We start from the raw sequence: 16,158 nt of genomic DNA, 5'->3' as shown, positions 1-16,158 counted from the left end.
CCTAGGTCCCCTCCCTCTGCCCAACAGCGACAGGGGAGGGGGTCCACCCCCATTTGGGGTGTCTCACCCCGGTACCTCTCCTTCAGGATCTGCAGGGAGTTCTCCACCACTCTATCTCCCACTCACACTCCCGGATAGCCCTCAACCTCTCCACCTCCTCCTTGAGTTCTGCCACAAGGCAGACCAGGTCATCCACCTGCTCACACCTCACGCACACACAGTCTCTCTGCCTCCCGCAGATGGCAGCAAGAGGCTTAGTCGCTCCCTGCACCCAGAGACCTGAACTGGTGCATTTTTGAGCAGGCAGTCAGTCTGGGTGTGTACAGACTTGCTAGAGAGAGCACTGTGCCTGGTGGAGACCGTTGCAGGCTAGTTAGCAGTAGACTGCCGTTAGAGGAGTTGTTTGTATGGGTGGGGGGGAACGCTCTGCCCTCCCTGCTCGCCCTGCCTGCATGAACTGCCTGCCTCTGCCTTCTGATGCGCCATGCCCTGTTTGCTCTCCCGGATCGCTGCTTTCCTGGTTGTTGCGCTCCCCAGGGGCAGATTTTGAACTGCCAAGGAGGGGACCCTGCTGGCTCTGCCTACGTGTCGTCAGCCTATGTCGCGAGGGATTCCGGGTCCTGGCGGCACCCTGAAGTGGGCTCGATGCCGGAAAAAAATAGCCCTGCCTGTACGATCCCCTGCTCCGCTGCAGAAAGAATCTGCAATGGAGCTGATCGCCTTGGCAAGATGTTGCACAGGGCATTGCATGGGGATGTTGCACAGGGGTGTTGCAGAGCATGTTGCAAGGAGATCTTGCACCGGGCATTGCATGGGGGTGTTGCAGAGCACACTGCGTGAGGACGTCGCAGGGGGATGTTGCACGGAGCACTGCACAGCGCATTGCATTGGGCATTGCAAGGGGATGTTGCACAGAGCAATGCCTCTTGCAGATTGTGGCAAAGGGGCGTTGCACCGGGTGTCTTATGGGCATCGCATGGGGATGTCGCATTTGACATCGCATGGGACAATGCCTAGAGCTTGGACAGGGCGCGTTGCATGGGGAAGTGGCATGGGGAAGTTGTGTGGAGCTTTGCACGGGAGGATTGCAAGGGAGCGTTGCACAGGGGAGGGAAAAGGGGCTCGCCCACCACTGACCCCATCCCCATCCCTGCTCCAGCGCAGCCCCAAGTCCGCATCATCCCCGCGGAGACGGGGAATGCCCGTGTGCCCGTGCGCCTCACCTGCCACATCTGGGGCTTCTACCCCCCCGAGGTGACCGTCATCTGGCTGCACAACGGGGACATCGTGGAGCCCGACGACTACAACCCCATCTCGGCCATCCCCAACGGCGACTGGAGCTACCAGACGCAGGTGTCCCTGCTGGTGGCCCCGGTGGCAGGCGACACCTACACGTGCTCGGTGCAGCACGTCAGCCTGCAGGAGCCTCTCCTGAAGGACTAGAGTGAGTGGAGAGGTGCAGGACCGCACCAGGAGGCGGGCAGCTTTGTCTCCTTGCTGCCACTCACCCGGCCGTGTCCCCGCAGGTCCCGGACTGATGCCGGAGGTGACGATACTGGTGGTGGTGGCCACCGTGCTGATGGTGCTGGGACTTGGCTTATTTCTCGCCGGCGTCTACCGCTTCAGGGCCAGGCCTCCTGCCCCGGGTGAGTGTCTGGGGAGACCGGGGCCATGGTCAAGGATGACGAGGACTCTGCTCACTCCTCTTCTCCCCCCCGCAGGTTACACTCCCCTCCCTGGAGACAACTACCCCGCAGGTAACTGTTTCCCCATCCGCATTGGCGAGGGGCGAATCACCCCATCTCTCACCCTGTGTGTCCCACCCTTCCCCAGGCAGCATCTGAGGACCCCCAGACGGACACCTCCTGGCACCGGCGGCTCCCGTTTGGCCCCATCTCAGACCCGATGTCATGGTGCTGACAATAAAGATGCTCCACAAGCCCCGCTGGTGTCTCTGCAGTGTTCTGGGGACAGGGCAGATGCTCACACACTCCTACGGTGTCTCACCAAGTGGAGCGGGTGTGTGGGGGCCATGGCATGGGACCCCAAAGGGCCAAGCCTGCCCTGGGGTGCCTCAGGCATGGCCCTGCTGGCCGGCCGAGGGAAGGGATCGTCCCGCTCTGCTCGGCCTGCTGCGGCCTCGCCTCGAGCACTGAGTGCAGCTGTGGGCACCGCAGCAGACGAAGGGCGTGAAACTGTGCAAGAGCCTCCAAGGGAGGTCTACGAGGACGGCGAAGGCTCTGCAGGGCAAGGCGTGTGAGGAGACGGTCTGCTGCAAGACGCCTTCCCAGGCAGCAAGGCCTCAGGACACAAAGCACCCAGGAAATGCCACTGCCAGACTCCATCTTCCTGAGCAAAACTTTATTTGCCACAGTCTTGCTGCTGCTGGGCCTTGATGTGCTCCAGAGGAAGGAACAAAGAGCCCCCACGGTCTGTTCATGCTCAGCACCAGGCACAAAGCAAGGATCAACCCCGAACTAGGAGTCAAAGGTGGCCTGCAATGGCCGGCAGCACATAGTGACCACATCCCTTGCCCTGGGGTCTGCAAGCAGTGCAAGCAGAGGGGAGAGGAGCGTGGAGAGCTGCTGCAGCCCCTGTGCTTCCCGCTGGGGCTCAGAGGCAGGGTGAGACCCGTGGGTGCCAGCAGGGCTTGTGCCCCAGCACAGGAGCCGCGTGCAGGGCAGAGCCCAGGGGCTGCAAGGGGCCTGGCCCCTGCTTGCAGCATCCCAGCCCTCCTCCAGCAGCGAAGAACACGGGGCAGTCCCTGGCCCCACTGCCCCTCATTCCTGTGCTGCTCCTGCAGAACCAAGGAGAGGTGATGCAGGAGTGTCTGGAGAATTACAGGAGCTCCCCAGGGCTGGGGACGGGGTCTTGGGGGTGCTGTTCCTCAGGCACAGCTGAATTCCCTCTGTCCATAGCCAGAACCAGGGGCGGATGCTCTCCCCATTGAAGGAGGCTGCTGTGAAAGTGAAGATCTCGACCGCATTGTCAGCATTGATAAAAGACACCTGCTCCTGGGTACAGTCCAGACAGACCCAGATCCTCGTGGGGACAGGGGACAGGGACAAGAGAGTTGTAGGAGATGTGAGAGACTTGAGCTGCCCCTCATCGTACTGCACAGCCCAGATCCCTTCTTCAGGGCTCTTATTGAAATACCCCTTTCTCTCCACAGAGGCCCTGGCGACCCCTACAGCCCACCAAGAATACTTTACCCGCTCTCCCTCCACCTCCACCAACCAGCAGTGCCTCCCCTCTCTGAACTCCTGACAGCCCAGCACGCTCCACAAATAGTTAAATCTCTCTGGTGTGTCAGGCACCTGCTGCCGTTCACTTTCCCGTCTCACACTGCAGTTGTCCTGAGACACAACAAGCTGGGGATGAGCCATGTCCGGATCCAGGGTCACCTTCACTGCAGGGACAGAAAGAGCCAGGCCATCAGGGGCAGAGCTCAGCCCTGGGCAGGCTTTCCCCAGCTCGGGGCCAGGAACTGCCCCACGGGGAGGAGATGGGGCACCTCTTGGCTCCTGAACATGCCCCACCAAGGGCAGGAGGAGCACCTCAGGGGACAACTCAATGCACACTTACCTCGATTTTGAGGCAGCAGACACCTTCTCCATGCTGGAAGGAGAGGGGAGAGCTGGTCACAGCCCATGGCTGGTGCCCAGTGGGTGTGGGCAGGGTGAGGGGCCAGCCCTGGGCTGCTCTGTCCCAGCTGCCCACCCTCCCCTGCACATCGCCTTGGTGTTGCCCTGGGGCTCAAGGACGGGGACACTCACCCAACTCTGCAGCTTGTTCCTCTGAAAAGGAAAATAAGAGCAATGCATTGATGAGAGGAATCGGGTTCTTATCAAGTGGCTGCTACAAAGGAATGCCCCCCAGTTCCTTCAGTCCTGGGGGGAGGGTGCAGGGAAAGAGAGACTCACCCAGTCTTCCAGCTTTTTCTTCTGGAAAAGCATAAGGAATACATGATCAGAGGGAAAAAATTCTCATCCCATGTCTATACCACAAATTCTTTCAGTTCATGGATGGATACTCACCTATCTCTGCAGCTTGTTGCACTGGAAAAGAAAGAGAAAAGCAATGTACGGTCAGAGGGGAATATGCCCATGGGAAAAGACACCAAATGAATTCTCCTTGGGGAAGGAGACTGGTGAGCAGAGCAGCTTGGTTGCTGGGTGGGAACATGTGCAGGGGGGCTGCACCTTGCCACCAGCCCCACGCTGCAGCCATGCTCGCTGGCCTCCCACCCAACACCATCCTAAGGCCTTTGGCATCCCCAGGAGAATATTCCCTTCCTCCTCCTACGCACCTCCCTGGGCCAGGGCTCAGCCCCGCTCCATACCAAGGGGGGTCCCTGCAGAACACCTCCCTCTGCTCCATCCCTGCGCTGCCAGCTTACCTTGCTTTCGAAAGAGATAAACACCGAGGCCAATGGACACAGCCAAAAGCACGAGGACCAGAGCCAGAGCCACCATCCAGGGCTGGGCGTTGTGGAAGAAGGGAGCTGAGAAAGGCACCAGGAAAAGGGCTGCGTTTCCATGCCCATGGGTGGAAGAGCAAGACCCAGACTTCTCCTGGGTCAGGACAAGTGCAGGGTTGAGGAACACCTCACCCTGGCTGTGCTATTTGTACCTGCGATGTGCAGGGAAAATTCCCGTTCCTGATGCAGGCGGCTGCTCCTGACCACGCAGGACAAGGGCCCCTCCACACTCCCGGTCATGATGACGGCGCCTTCGATTTCAAAGAGCCCCTCCTGGTCCTGGGAATGTGTCTGGGAGACCGAGGGCAGGTGCTGCCCGCGAGCATCCCTCCACAGCAGCTGCGGCAGCGGGTACCAGCCGGCCGATCGACACAGCACCCGGACGCCTCCGGCCTCGTAGCCCCCCAGGGAGAGGTGGGGGTCAGCGCCTGTGGCTGGGGGAAGAGTGCGTGTCTGGGGCTTGACTTGGGGAGGGATGCATTCCAAGGCAAAGACCCCATCTGCTCCCATGCCAGACACAGCCCAGGATAGCCACAGCACCAGGGTCTCAGGGACCAGGCACTCCATGCACTAATGCTCACCCCAAAAACCATCCCGTTAGGTTCAAAATCCAGAGAGCAGGGCTGCACAATGCCAGTGACCCCAAATCATGTAGAAAACACATGTGCTGTGCTCCAGCACCTCCAGGCAGTGTCTCTGCACCAAGCCGTGCTGGGTGATGAAGCCCTGAGACTTGCAGGCAACGTCACAGGTCTCCCCCAGCACAGAAAGCAAAAGTAAAGCTTTTTTTAAAAGACCTCAGAGCCTCAGAGGACTCCGCGGTTCTCCCTGTGTGCTGTTTGGTCCCATTGCTGACACAGCTGAAGGTGCTGCTCAGCAGCCTGTGCCCAGTGCCCTCACAATATTATGATTATTGTCTTCAAGGACACCAGTGAAAACTGACAAAAATATTCATGGAGTTCTCTCCCCAAATATTACCTCCACATCCATGGGTATGCCTCATGCTGTGAAACAGCTGAAACATTCAAAGGACACGTAAACTCTGCCCTGGCAGCATCACCCCAGCCACTAACCTGACACCTCCAGCTCCACAATAACTTCGTCATAAGCATCAGCATCTCCCACAGTGCAGACGTACTGGCCATCATCTGAGGGTCTCAGCCCCGTGATTCGCAAGTCCAGGCTTCCAGCAGAGAGACCATCTCTGGCCAACTTTGTCCTCCCGGCATATGCCCCCATCTGCTCCCTGTACAGGTCCTCTTCATTGTGGTAGTGGTGCACTGTCTCAGAGAAATCGTTCCGGATCCACCTGACGTCCAAGCTGCGAGCATCGCGTTGAGGGGACAAGTGGCAGGGCAGCACGACATCCTGCCCCACCGCGGCAGTGACGGGGTGTCCTGGTCCCACCACTCTGAGCTGGGCTGGTTTGAGAAACAATGTTGTGTTTTTGCAGTAGAGAATTATTTTTCTGCATTTCAAGGTGTAGTCAGAATAAGCAGAAATGCTAAGTAGATAAGTGGACCGTAGAAAGCCTCACTGTTCCAAAATAAGGTAGAAGCTTGAGAAAAAGAGGATGAGCAGTGTGAGAACAGGAGAACAATGATCAAAAGTTCTCAAAATATGAGAAAGGAATAATTAAAGTGTTGAAAAAAAAAAAAGAAAGAAAGAAAAATTATACATATATGGTATAGAAGAGTGTTGTGTGTCTTGTGAACCTTTAGTGCTCTTCCAATGAGGAAACAGGGGAGGTGATCAGGTGTTGGGTAATGGGGAATAAAAGGTTAGGATTTGTTTACTAAATTGTACTCCTGATTGGCAGGACTATTGCAATCGTGAATAAAAGAGCGTCACAGAAGATCCTGTCTGAAGAAAATTATTTGAGATGTTTCTGACACTGGGTAATGGAGAAGGGCACAGAGAGGAGGTAAGATTTTGCCATCGTAAATTTAGGGTCAGTGAGTGACAAAGGGCGTGAGCTGGTGCGTGAGTTGGTGCGTGATGCGTCCCCCGTGTCCCATGGGATATGACCGGGGAAACAGGAGAGGGAGAGGGAGGACGTGCAGGAGAAGGAGGTGTGCTGGGAGTGGGAGCCCTCTCTGCAGCATTCGGGTGGGTGAAGGAGACACAGAAAGGGCAGGCAGGGCAGCAGCCATATTGTGTGAAAGAACCAAAGTGAAAGTGAAACTTGGCATGGGCGAGCTGTGGGCTCGGGTCCCCCCTTTCCCATGGCCGCTCCCCTGCCCCAAAGCAGCAAGTCTGCATGCAGAGGGGGGGAGAGTCCCCAGCAGCCTCTCAGGGTCCTACCTGAGCCCTGGTGGAGGAGGAGCAGAGTGACAAGGGAAGTCAGGAGGCCCCTGGCATGGTCGGTGAAGCTGTGGTGGCCGCAGCCCCAGGGGAGCCCCATCTGAGAGAGAGGTCCCCCAGGGGACAGGTGGCCCCCCAGGGGTTTTTCTCCAAGCCAAGAGAGATGTCCCTCACGGCACCCAGCAGAGCTGCAGAAAGTACAAGTCTCCGTCCAACTTTCCCAACCTTTGCCCAGTTCCTGGCTGCAATAACCCTCCTGGAGCAACTCTGCCCCTGGGGCAATGTCTGGGGAGCTCTGCAGGGCTGGCACCACCATCCCATTGCAGCTGGGTGCCCAGTCCACTGCTTTTAGCAAGCACGAGGTGCTTGACCCCAGTGGGGGCCTCTCCAGACCTCCAGGGATAGCCAGTGGCTAAGCTCGTTCATCTCCATGCATGCAAGGAGGAATCAAACTGTGAGCAATGGGAAAATGTGGAGAGATGGCAGTGAAGAGCTGAGCAGGATCGGAGGCTGCAGGGAATGGGACACAGCTGGGTGTCGAGCCCAGAGCTGCCACCCTTTGCCCAGGGTGCTGAAGGCAAAGTGCCAGTGCCTCTCCCATCTCTATTAAAGCAGCCGTGGCAGAAGGTTGGCTCAGATGGGCAGGGACCTTCTTCAAGAGCTTAGGTGGATAAGGAAAGTTCCTGTTTGCTGGAAGTGAGGTCAGTCAATATGGAAGGACTGCAGAGGTACTGTTTGCCTTTGTAGGGTGAAAATTCATATGGCCAAAGCTTAATTTGAGTTGAAGCTGGACAGTACTGTGAAGGGCAATAAAATGTTTTTTTTTTAAGAACTATCTTAACAGGTAAAGTAGGATGAAAGTAAGCATTGGTCTGTTACTTGATGGGGATGGTCAGACAGGGTCATTCACAGAGATGTTTAATGTTTTCTTTGCCTTCAACACTGATGATGGGCTGTGGGACTCCAGATGCCCTGAGCTGGAGGACAGTGACTGCAGGAACGATGAAGTCTCAACAACTCCGAATTTGTGTGGGATTTGCTGCTCCAGATGAATGCATACAAGACTATAGGGCCTGATGGGATTCATCCCAGAGTACTAAGAGATCTGGCTGAATGCATACATCTTCCCCTCTAGGCCCTTCACCATCTCTGTGGCTCTTCTCTGGACACTCTCCAATAGTTTCACGTCCTTCTTGTACTGTGGTGGCCAGAACTGCAGAGTCCTCGAGGTGAGGCTGCAGAGCGCAGATCAGAGCAGGACAATCACCTCACTCGAACCGACTAGCAATGCCGTGCTCGATGCACCCTAGGATACGGTTGGCCCTCCTGGGTGCTAGGGCACACTGCTGGCTCATGTTCAGCTTGCTGTCAACCACAACTCCCAGATCCCTCTCTGCAGGGCTGCTCTCCAGTGTCTCATCCCCCAGTCTGCACGTATAGCCAGGGTTGCCCCATCCCAGGTGCAGGACCTGGCACTTGCCTTTGTTAAACTTCATGCAGTTGGTGATTGCCCAGCTCTCCAGTCTGTCCAGATCTCCCTGCAAGGCCTCTCCACCCTCAGCCGAGTCAACAACTCTTCCTATGGGATGCCATCCTTCCCAAACTGATCCTACATGGGCTTCCCACAGGCAGCGGCTCTCCAACAACTGCCCCAGTATGGGTTTGTAGTATGGGGTACATCTGTCAGGAGCAAACTGTTCCAATCTGTGTCCCCCACAGGTGGCAGCTCCCCCCAGAGCACCTGATCCTGTGTGGGCTCCTCTCCATGGGCTGTGGCTCCGGCCTGGGGCCTGCTCCTGCGGGGACTCTCCATGGGCTGCAGCCTCCACCAAGTCCCTTCCACCTCCTGCACCGGGGGGTCCTCCATGGGCTGCAGTGTGGAGATCTGCTCCACCTGTACTCCCGCTCCATCCACTAACCGCCCCAGTCCCCTAACATCCCGTTTGACAGCCTTCAGGCTTCTCTCTTCAATGTCATCACTGCCAGCCTGGACTATCAAAAGAGGATAGCAGAACTGAGGCTTGGAGTCGACTTCCTCACCCTAGGCATCCTCTTGGCCACACTTTCTACCTCTTCCTCAGCTCCCATTCCCTCAAGTTCCAGGGCCTCCAACCTGTTGTGGAAGGGCACCTGGGAAGGTGGGGCCGGCAGAGGGTGGCATCGCCTGCGATGTCGAGCAGGGACCTGTCTCCATTCCTCCTCAACTCCTAGGTCCCCTCCCTCTGCCTGACAGCGACAGGGGAGGGGGTCCACCCCCATTTGGGGTGTCTCACCCCGGTACCTCTCCTTCAGGCCCCGCAGGGAGTTGCCCCACCACTCTATCTCCCGCTCACACTTCCTGATAGCCCTCAACCTCTCCACCTCCTCCTTGAGTTCTGCCACCAGGCAGACCAGGTCATCCACCTGCTCGCACCTCACACACACACAGTCTCTCTGCCTCCTGCAGATGGCAGCAAGAGGCTCAGACACTCCCACACCCAGAGACCTGAACTGGTGCATTTTTGAGCGGGCAGTCGGTCTGGGTGTGTACAGACTTGCTAGAGAGAGCACTGTGCCTGGTGGAGACCATTGCAGCCTATGTAGTGGTAGGCCGCCGTTAGAGGAGGTGTTCGTATGGGAGGGGGGGGAACACTGCCCTCCCTGCTCACCCTGCCTGCGTGAACTGCCTGCCACTCCCTTTTGATGCGCCATGCCTGTTTGCCCACCTGGGTCTCCGCATTCGTGGTTGTTGTGCTCCCCAGGGTCTGCTTTTGAACGGCCTGAGAGGGGGACCTGCTGGCTCTGCCAACGCTTTGTTAGACTCCCTGGCAATGGCTGCTGGGTCCTGGCAGGTTCCACAAGTGGGCTTGATGCCAGAAAAAAATTGCCCTGCCTGTGGGATCCCTTGCTCCGCTGCAGAAAGAATCTGCCCTGGAGGTGATGGCCTCGGCAAGATGTAGCCCAAGCATTGCATGGGGGTGTTGCACAAGGCTGTTGCAAAGTATGTTGCATTGGGGTGTCACATGGAGGATAGCAGAGGAGTGTTGCAAAGGGCAATGCATGGGGTTGTTGCAGAGCGTGTTGCATGGAGTTGTTGAATTGGGGCATTGCAAAGTGTTTTTGCAGAGCATGTTATATGAGAGTGTTGCACAGGGGTGTTGAAGAGCATGTTGCAAGGAGATGTTGCACTGGGAATTGCATGGAGGTGTTGCAGAACACACTGCATGAGGACGTCGCAGGGGGATGTTGCACAGAGCACTGCACAGCGCATTGCATTGCCTTTGCAAGGGGATGTTGCACAGAGCAATGCCTCTTGCAGGGTGTGGCACATGGGCGTTGCACAGGGCATATTGTGAGCATCGCATGGGGATGTCGCACGTGAAATCGCATGGGAGAATGCCTAGAGATTTGCACTGGAGCGTTACACAGGAGCATTACGTGGGGATGTTGCACAGGACAGAGAAAAGGGGCTCACCCACCACTGACCCCATCCCCAACCCTGCTCCAGCGCAGCCCCAAGTCCGCGGAGATGGGGAATGCCCGTGTGCCCATCCGACTCAGCTGCCACATCTGGGGCTTCTACCCCCCCGAGGTGACCGTCATCTGGCTGCACAACGGGGACATCGTGGAGCCCGACAACTACAACCCCATCTCCGCCATCCCCAACGGCGACTGGAGCTACCAGACGCAGGTGTCCCTGCTGGTGGCCCCGGTGGCAGGCGACACCTACACACGCTCGGTGCAGCACGTCAGCCTGCAGGAGCCTCTCCTGGAGGACTGGAGTGAGTGGAGAGGCGCAGGACCGCACCAGGAGGCCGGCGGCCTTGTCTCCTTGCTGCCACTCACCCGGCCGTGTCCCCGTAGGTCCTGGACTGATGCCGGAGGTGACGATACTGGTGGTGGTGGCCACCGTGCTGATGGTGCTGGGACTTGGCTTATTTCTCGCCGGCGTCTACCGCTTCAGGGCCAGGCCTCCTGCCCCGGGTGAGTGTCTGGGGAGAGCTGGGGCCGTGGTCAAGTGCAATGAGGACTCTGCTCACTCCTCTTCTCCCCCCCGCAGGTTACATTCCCCTCCCTGGAGACAACTACCCCGCAGGTAATTGTGTCCCCATCCCCATCCTCATAGGCGAGGGGCAAATTTCCCCATCTCTCTCCCTATGTGTCCCCCCTTTCCCCAGGCAGCATCTGAGGACCCCATGACGGACACCTCCCGGCACCGGCGGCTCCCGGTTGGCCCTATCTCAGACCCGATGCTGTGGTGCTGACAATAAAGATGCTCCACAAGCCCCGCTGGTGTCTCTGCAGTGTTCTGGGGACAGGGCAGAGGCTCACACACTCTTACGTTGTCTCACCAATAGGAGCGGGTGTGTGGGGGCCATGGCATGGGACCCCAAAGGGCCAAGCGTGCCATGGGGTGCCTCAGGCACGGCACTGCTGGCCGGCCAAGGGAAGGGATCGTCCCGCTCTTCTCGGCCTGCTGCGGCCTCGCCTCAAGCACTGCGTGCAGCTGTGGGCACCGCAGCAGACGAAGGGCGTGAAACTGTGCGAGAGCCTCCAAGGGAGGTCTACGAGGACGGCAAAGGCTCTGCAGGGCAAGGCGTGTGAGGAGACGGTCTGCTGCAAGACGCCTTCCCAGGCAGCAAGGCCTCAGGACACAAAGCACCCAGCAAATGCCACTGCCAGACTCCACCTTCCTGTAAAAAACTTTATTTGACAAAGTCCTGCTGCTGCTGGGTCTTGGATATATCTACTCCAGAGAAGGAACAAAGAGCCCCCACAGGCTGCTCATGCTCAGCACAAGGCGCAGAGCAAGGATCAACCTCGAACTAGGAGGCAAAGATGGCCTGCAATGGCTGGCAGCACACAGTGACCACATCCCTTGCCCTGGGGTCTGCAAGCAGAGGGGAGAGGAGCGTGGAGAGCTGCTGCAGCCCCTGTGCTTCCCGCTGGGGCTCAGAGGCAGGGTGAGAGCTGTGGGTGCCAGCAGGGCTTGTGCCCCAGCACAGGAGCAGAGTGCAGGACAGAGCCCAGGGGCTGCAAGGGGCCTGGCCCCTGCTTGCAGCATCCCAGCCCTCCTCCAGCAGCAGGGAGGAACACAAAGCAGCCCCTGGCCCCACTGCCCCTCATTCCTGTGCTGCTCCTGCAGGACCAAGGAGAGGTGATGCAGGAGTGTCTGGAGAAGGGCAGGAGCCCCCCAGGGCTGGGGACGGGGTCTTGGGGGTGCTGTCCCTCAAGCACAGCTGAATTCCCTCTGTCTCCACCCAGAACCAGGGGCGGATGCTCTCCCCATTGAAGGAGGCTGCTGTGAAAGTGAAGATCTGGACCCCATTGTCAGCGTTGATGAAAGACACCTGCTGCTGGGTACAGTCCAGACAGACCCAGATCCTTGTGGGGATAGGGGACAGGGACAAGGGGGTGGGAGGAGATGTGAGAGACTGGAGTTGTCCATGAAAGTACTTTACAGTCCAGATCCCTTCTTCAGGGTTCCTGTTTATCTCCCCCTTCCTCTTCACAGAGGCCCTGGCGACCCCCACAGCCCACCAAGAATCCTTTAGCTGCTCTCCCTCCACCTCCACCAACCAGCAGTGCCTCCCCTCTCTGAACTCCTCACGGCCCAGTACGCAGCACCAATAGTCAAATCTCTCCAATGTGTCAGGAACCTGCTGCCATTGCTTTTTCTTTCTTACACTCTTGTTATCCTGAGACACAACAAGCCGGGGATGAGCTGTGTCCGGATCCAGGGTCACCTTCACTGCAGGGACAGAAGGAGCCAGGCCATCAGGGGCAGAGCTCAGCCCTGGGCAGGCTTTCCCCAGCTCGGGGCCAGGAGCTGCCCCACGGGGCAGGAGATGGGGCACCTCTTGGCTCCTCAACATGCCCCAGCAAGGGCAGGAGAAGCACCTCAGAGGGCAACCCAATGCACACTTACCTGTATTATGAGACATCAGAAACCTTCTCCATGCTGGAAGGAGAGGGGAGAGCTGGTCACAGCCCATGGCTGGTGGCCAGTGGGTGTGGGCAGGGTGAGGGGCCAGCCCTGGGCTGCTCTGTCCCAGCTGCCCACCCTCCCCTGCACATCACCTTGGTGTTTCCCTGGGTTCTAAGTGCAGGGACACTTACATGTCATTTCTGCTGCCATGGCTAAACCCCAAAATTTTCGTTCTCATGTATGCGTACAGACCACCTTGCTCACAGACTTGTAGCGACCAGACTAATAACGACCGAGGCCCATCTTTTTGCAAGACTTGTAGCAGTCACTTGTGCAGCTCTCTGCACTGTGCCACCAAAACACAAGTGGAAGTGAATGGGGATGGGTGGAGGACGTCCCTGTCCCAGAAGCATCAGTGCAGAGTGGGGCAGCCCCACAGCTCACTCCCCGTCCCCACCTCGATCCCCGTTCCTTTCAGCCATCCCGGCGGTGTCCCGTGCCCATGGCAGCCCCAGCCCCAGCACTCCCCACTCCCACCCCAGGCTCCAGCTGCTCCTCCAGCACCCCCGAGCCACCAGCACACAAGCCCCCAGAGCCCACCCAGACCAGGCCCAGTCCCACCAGGGACACCACTTCCCCCAGGGGCTGGGGGCAGGGACTGCAAGGACTCACCCAGCTCTCGTCTCAGTGTCGCTGAAAAGCAAAGGCGGAGGAAGAGGTGGTGAGCAGAGCAGCTTGGTTGCTGGGTGGGAACATGTGCAGGGGGGCTGCACCTTGCCACCAGCCCCACGCTGCAGCCATGCTCCCTGGCCTCCCACCCAACACCATCCTAAGGCCTTTGGCATCCCCAGGAGAACATTCCCTTCCTCCTCCTATGCACCTCCCTGGGCCAGGGCTCAGCCCCGCTCCACACCCAGGGGGGTCCCTGCAGAACACCTCCCTCCGCTCCATCCCTGTGCTGCCAGCTTACCTTGCTTTCGAAAGAGATAAACACCGAGGCCAATGGACACAGCCAAAAGCACGAGGACCAGAGCCAGAGCCACCATCCAGGGCTGGGCGTTGTGGAAGAAGGGAGCTGAGAAAAGGCAGCAGGAAAAGGGCTGTATTTACATGCCTGGGATTAGAAAAGCAAGACCCAGACTTCTCCTGGGTTGGGACAAGTGCAGGGGCCAGGAACACCTCACCCTGGCTGTGCCATTTGTACCTGCGATGTGCAGGGATGATTCCCGCTCCTGCTGGAGGCGGCTGCTCCTGACCACGCAGGACAAGGGCCCCTCCACGCTCCCGGTCATGATGACAGCGCCTTCGATTTCAAAGAGCCCCTCCTGGTCCTGGGAATGTGTCTGGGGGTCCGAGGGCAGGTGCTGCCCGCGAGCATCCCTCCACAGCAGCTGCGGCAGCGGGTACCAGCCGGCCGATCGACACAGCACCCGGACGCCTCCGGCCTCGTAGCCCCCCAGGGAGAGGTGGGGGTCAGCGCCTGTGGCTGGGGGAAGGAGAGTGGCTAGGGCTTGACTTGGGGAGGGATTCATTTCAAGGCAAAGACCCCATCTGCTCCCATGCCAGACACAGTCCATCACAGGTATGGCTCCAGGGGCTCAATGACCAGGCACTCCACGCACTCACACTCACCCCAAAAACACCCTGCTATGTACCGAACCCAGAGAGCAAGGCTGCACAGTTCCAGTGGCTTGAAATTGCCCAGAAAAAACAAGTGCTGAGCTTCAGCACCTCCAGGCAGCATCTCTGCACCAAGCCGTGCTCGTTCAAGAAGCCCCGAGACTTCCTGACAACGTCTCATGTCTCCCCCAGCACAGAAAGCAAAAGTAAAGCAGACACCCGGTTGCTCAGAGGATTCTGCGATTCTCCCTGTGTGCTGTTTGGTCCCATTGCTGACACAGCTGAAAGTGGTGCTCAGCAGCCTGTGCCCAGTGCCCTGACAGTATTATGATTATTGTCTTCAAGGACACCAGTGAAAACTGACAAAACTCTCCAAGGAGCTCTCTACCCAAACATTACCTCCACATCCATGGGCATGCTCCATGCTGTGAAACAGCTGAAACATTCAAAGGACATGTAAACTCTGCCCTGGCAGCATCACCCCAGCCACTAACCTGACACCTCCAGCTCCACAATGGCTTCCTTATAAGCATGAGCATCTTCCACAGTACAGATGTACAGACCATCATCAGAGGGTCTCAGCCCTGTGATTCGCAAGTCCAGGCTTCCAGCAGAAAGACCATCTCTGACCAACTCTGTCCTCCCGGCATATGCCCCCATCTGCTCCCCATACAGGTCCTCTCCATTGCGGTAGTGGTGCACTGTCTCAGAGATTTGGTCCCGGATCCACCTGACCTCCAAGGTGCGAGCATCGCGTTGAGGGGACAAGTGGCAGGACAGCACGACATCCTGCCCCACGGTGGCAGTGACAGGGTGTCCTGGTCCCACCACTCTGAGCTGGGCTGGGCAATGGAGAAGGGCACAGAGAGGTGGTGAGATTTTGCCATTGTAAATTTAGTGACAGTGAGTGTCAAAGGGTGAGCTGTGCATGAGTTTGTGTGTGCTGCATCCCCCATGTCCCATGGAAAACCACCAGAGAAAGAGGAGAGGGAGAGGGAGGATGTGCAGGAGAAGGAGGTGTGCTGGGAGTGGGAGCCCTCTCTGCAGCATTCGGGCGGGTGAAGGACACACAGAAAGGGCAGGCAGGGCAGCAGCCATATTGCGTGAAAGAACCAAAGTGAAAGTGAAACCCAGCACGGGCGAGCTGTGGGCTCAGGTCCCCCCTTTCCCACAGCTGCTCCCCTGCCCCGCAGCAGAACATCTGCCAGGCCCAGGCGGGAGAGCCCCCAGCAGCCCCACAGGGTCCTACCTGAGCCCAGGCGGAGGAGGAGCAGAGTGATGAGGGAAGTCAGGAGATCCCTGGCATGGTTGGTGAGACTGGTGCAGCCACAGCCCCAGGGTAGCTCCATCTGAGAGAGAGGTCCCCAGGGGGGCAGACAACCCCCCAGGGGTTCTTCTTGAAGGTAGACCCACTAAGATAGATGTCCGTCACGGCACCCAGCAGAGCTGCAGAAAGCACAAGGCTCTGCCCAACTTTCCCAACCTTTGCCCAGTTCCTGGCTGCAATAACCCTCCTGGAGCAGCTCTGCCCCTGGGGCAATGTCTGGGGAGCTCTGCAGGGCTGACACCACCATCCCATTGCAGCTGGGTGCCCAGTCCACTGCCTTTAGCAATCACGAGGTGCTTGACCCCACTGGGGGCCTCTCCAGACCTCCAGGGAAAGCCACTGGCTAAGCTCGTTCATCTCCATGCATGCAAGGAGGAATCAAACTGTGAGCAATGGGAAAATGAGGAGAGATGGAAGTGAAGAGCTGAGCATGATCGGAGGCTGCAGGGAATGGGGCACAGCTGGGTGTCGAGCCCAGAGCTGCCACCCTTTGCCCAGGGTGCTGAAGGCAAAGTGCCA

The 16,158-nt window shown here is 58.2% G+C and overlaps 5 protein-coding genes across 6 annotated transcripts; 1 reads left to right on the top strand and 4 right to left on the bottom strand.

Moving 5' to 3' along the window:
- Positions 1-2,354: 2,354 nt before the first annotated feature.
- Positions 2,355-4,054, bottom strand: LOC101797869 (butyrophilin subfamily 1 member A1). 2 transcript variants are annotated; one of them, XM_072024945.1, is made up of 3 exons: positions 3,924-4,053; positions 3,586-3,797; positions 2,355-3,409 (listed from the first exon to the last, which is right to left on the bottom strand). In XM_072024945.1, the coding sequence occupies exons 2-3, from the start codon at positions 3,650-3,652 to the stop codon at positions 2,781-2,783; spliced, it is 696 nt and encodes a 231-aa protein (XP_071881046.1). In that variant the 5' UTR covers positions 3,653-3,797; positions 3,924-4,053; the 3' UTR covers positions 2,355-2,780. The 2 variants fall into 2 exon arrangements, with proteins under 2 accessions (XP_071881046.1, XP_071881045.1); XM_072024944.1 differs by having other exon boundaries at positions 3,586-4,054.
- LOC139998579 (butyrophilin subfamily 3 member A2-like) lies at positions 4,015-5,719 on the bottom strand. The gene is made up of 4 exons (XM_072024748.1): positions 5,554-5,719; positions 4,633-4,908; positions 4,400-4,504; positions 4,015-4,058 (listed from the first exon to the last, which is right to left on the bottom strand). The coding sequence occupies exons 1-4, from the start codon at positions 5,717-5,719 to the stop codon at positions 4,015-4,017; spliced, it is 591 nt and encodes a 196-aa protein (XP_071880849.1).
- A 227-nt stretch (positions 5,720-5,946) lies between these two features.
- Positions 5,947-11,049, top strand: LOC119718693 (HLA class II histocompatibility antigen, DM beta chain-like). The gene is made up of 5 exons (XM_038187985.2): positions 5,947-6,404; positions 10,272-10,545; positions 10,628-10,747; positions 10,824-10,859; positions 10,942-11,049. The coding sequence occupies exons 1-5, from the start codon at positions 6,363-6,365 to the stop codon at positions 10,950-10,952; spliced, it is 483 nt and encodes a 160-aa protein (XP_038043913.1). The 5' UTR covers positions 5,947-6,362; the 3' UTR covers positions 10,953-11,049.
- A 441-nt stretch (positions 11,050-11,490) lies between these two features.
- Positions 11,491-13,154, bottom strand: LOC139998907 (butyrophilin subfamily 1 member A1-like). The gene has a single exon (XM_072024898.1). It carries the CDS (start codon positions 12,757-12,759, stop codon positions 11,887-11,889), a length of 873 nt encoding a protein of 290 aa, XP_071880999.1. The 5' UTR covers positions 12,760-13,154; the 3' UTR covers positions 11,491-11,886.
- Positions 13,155-13,798: 644 nt separating this feature from the next.
- Positions 13,799-15,842, bottom strand: LOC119718659 (butyrophilin subfamily 3 member A2-like). The gene is made up of 3 exons (XM_072024747.1): positions 15,562-15,842; positions 14,807-15,154; positions 13,799-14,178 (listed from the first exon to the last, which is right to left on the bottom strand). The coding sequence occupies exons 1-3, from the start codon at positions 15,659-15,661 to the stop codon at positions 13,799-13,801; spliced, it is 828 nt and encodes a 275-aa protein (XP_071880848.1). The 5' UTR covers positions 15,662-15,842.
- Positions 15,843-16,158: the final 316 nt, after the last annotated feature.

The sequence above is a fragment of the Anas platyrhynchos genome, chromosome 17 (assembly GCF_047663525.1).
Source record: "Anas platyrhynchos isolate ZD024472 breed Pekin duck chromosome 17, IASCAAS_PekinDuck_T2T, whole genome shotgun sequence".
Taxonomy (NCBI): Eukaryota; Metazoa; Chordata; class Aves; order Anseriformes; family Anatidae; genus Anas; species Anas platyrhynchos.
Note: the sequence above shows the minus strand (reverse complement) of the source record. Positions and strands in the feature narration are given on the sequence as shown.

Coding starts and splice junctions, on each gene's coding strand:
- LOC101797869 (XM_072024944.1), bottom strand. CDS start 3,652: ATGGGCTGTGACCAGCTCTCCCCTCTCCTTCCAGCATGGAGAAGGTGT. Junction 3,410..3,585: donor TCTGCTGCCTCAAAATCGAG/GTAAGTGTGCAT, acceptor CTGTCCCTGCAG/TGAAGGTGACCCTGGATCCG.
- LOC139998579 (XM_072024748.1), bottom strand. CDS start 5,719: ATGGGGGCATATGCCGGGAGGACAAAGTTGGCCAGAGATGGTCTCTCT. Junction 4,505..4,632: donor ATTTTCCCTGCACATCGCAG/GTACAAATAGCA, acceptor TGCCTTTCTCAG/CTCCCTTCTTCCACAACGCC. Junction 4,059..4,399: donor TTATCTCTTTCGAAAGCAAG/GTAAGCTGGCAG, acceptor TTTCTTTTCCAG/TGCAACAAGCTGCAGAGATA.
- LOC119718693 (XM_038187985.2), top strand. CDS start 6,363: ATGTTTCTGACACTGGGTAATGGAGAAGGGCACAGAGAGGAG. Junction 6,405..10,271: donor GAGAAGGGCACAGAGAGGAG/GTAAGATTTTGC, acceptor ACCCTGCTCCAG/CGCAGCCCCAAGTCCGCGGA. Junction 10,546..10,627: donor GCCTCTCCTGGAGGACTGGA/GTGAGTGGAGAG, acceptor GTGTCCCCGTAG/GTCCTGGACTGATGCCGGAG.
- LOC139998907 (XM_072024898.1), bottom strand. CDS start 12,759: ATGGGCTGTGACCAGCTCTCCCCTCTCCTTCCAGCATGGAGAAGGTTT.
- LOC119718659 (XM_072024747.1), bottom strand. CDS start 15,661: ATGGAGCTACCCTGGGGCTGTGGCTGCACCAGTCTCACCAACCATGCC. Junction 15,155..15,561: donor CCTCCTCCGCCTGGGCTCAG/GTAGGACCCTGT, acceptor TCCATTGCCCAG/CCCAGCTCAGAGTGGTGGGA. Junction 14,179..14,806: donor TGTGGAGCTGGAGGTGTCAG/GTTAGTGGCTGG, acceptor TCCTTCCCCCAG/CCACAGGCGCTGACCCCCAC.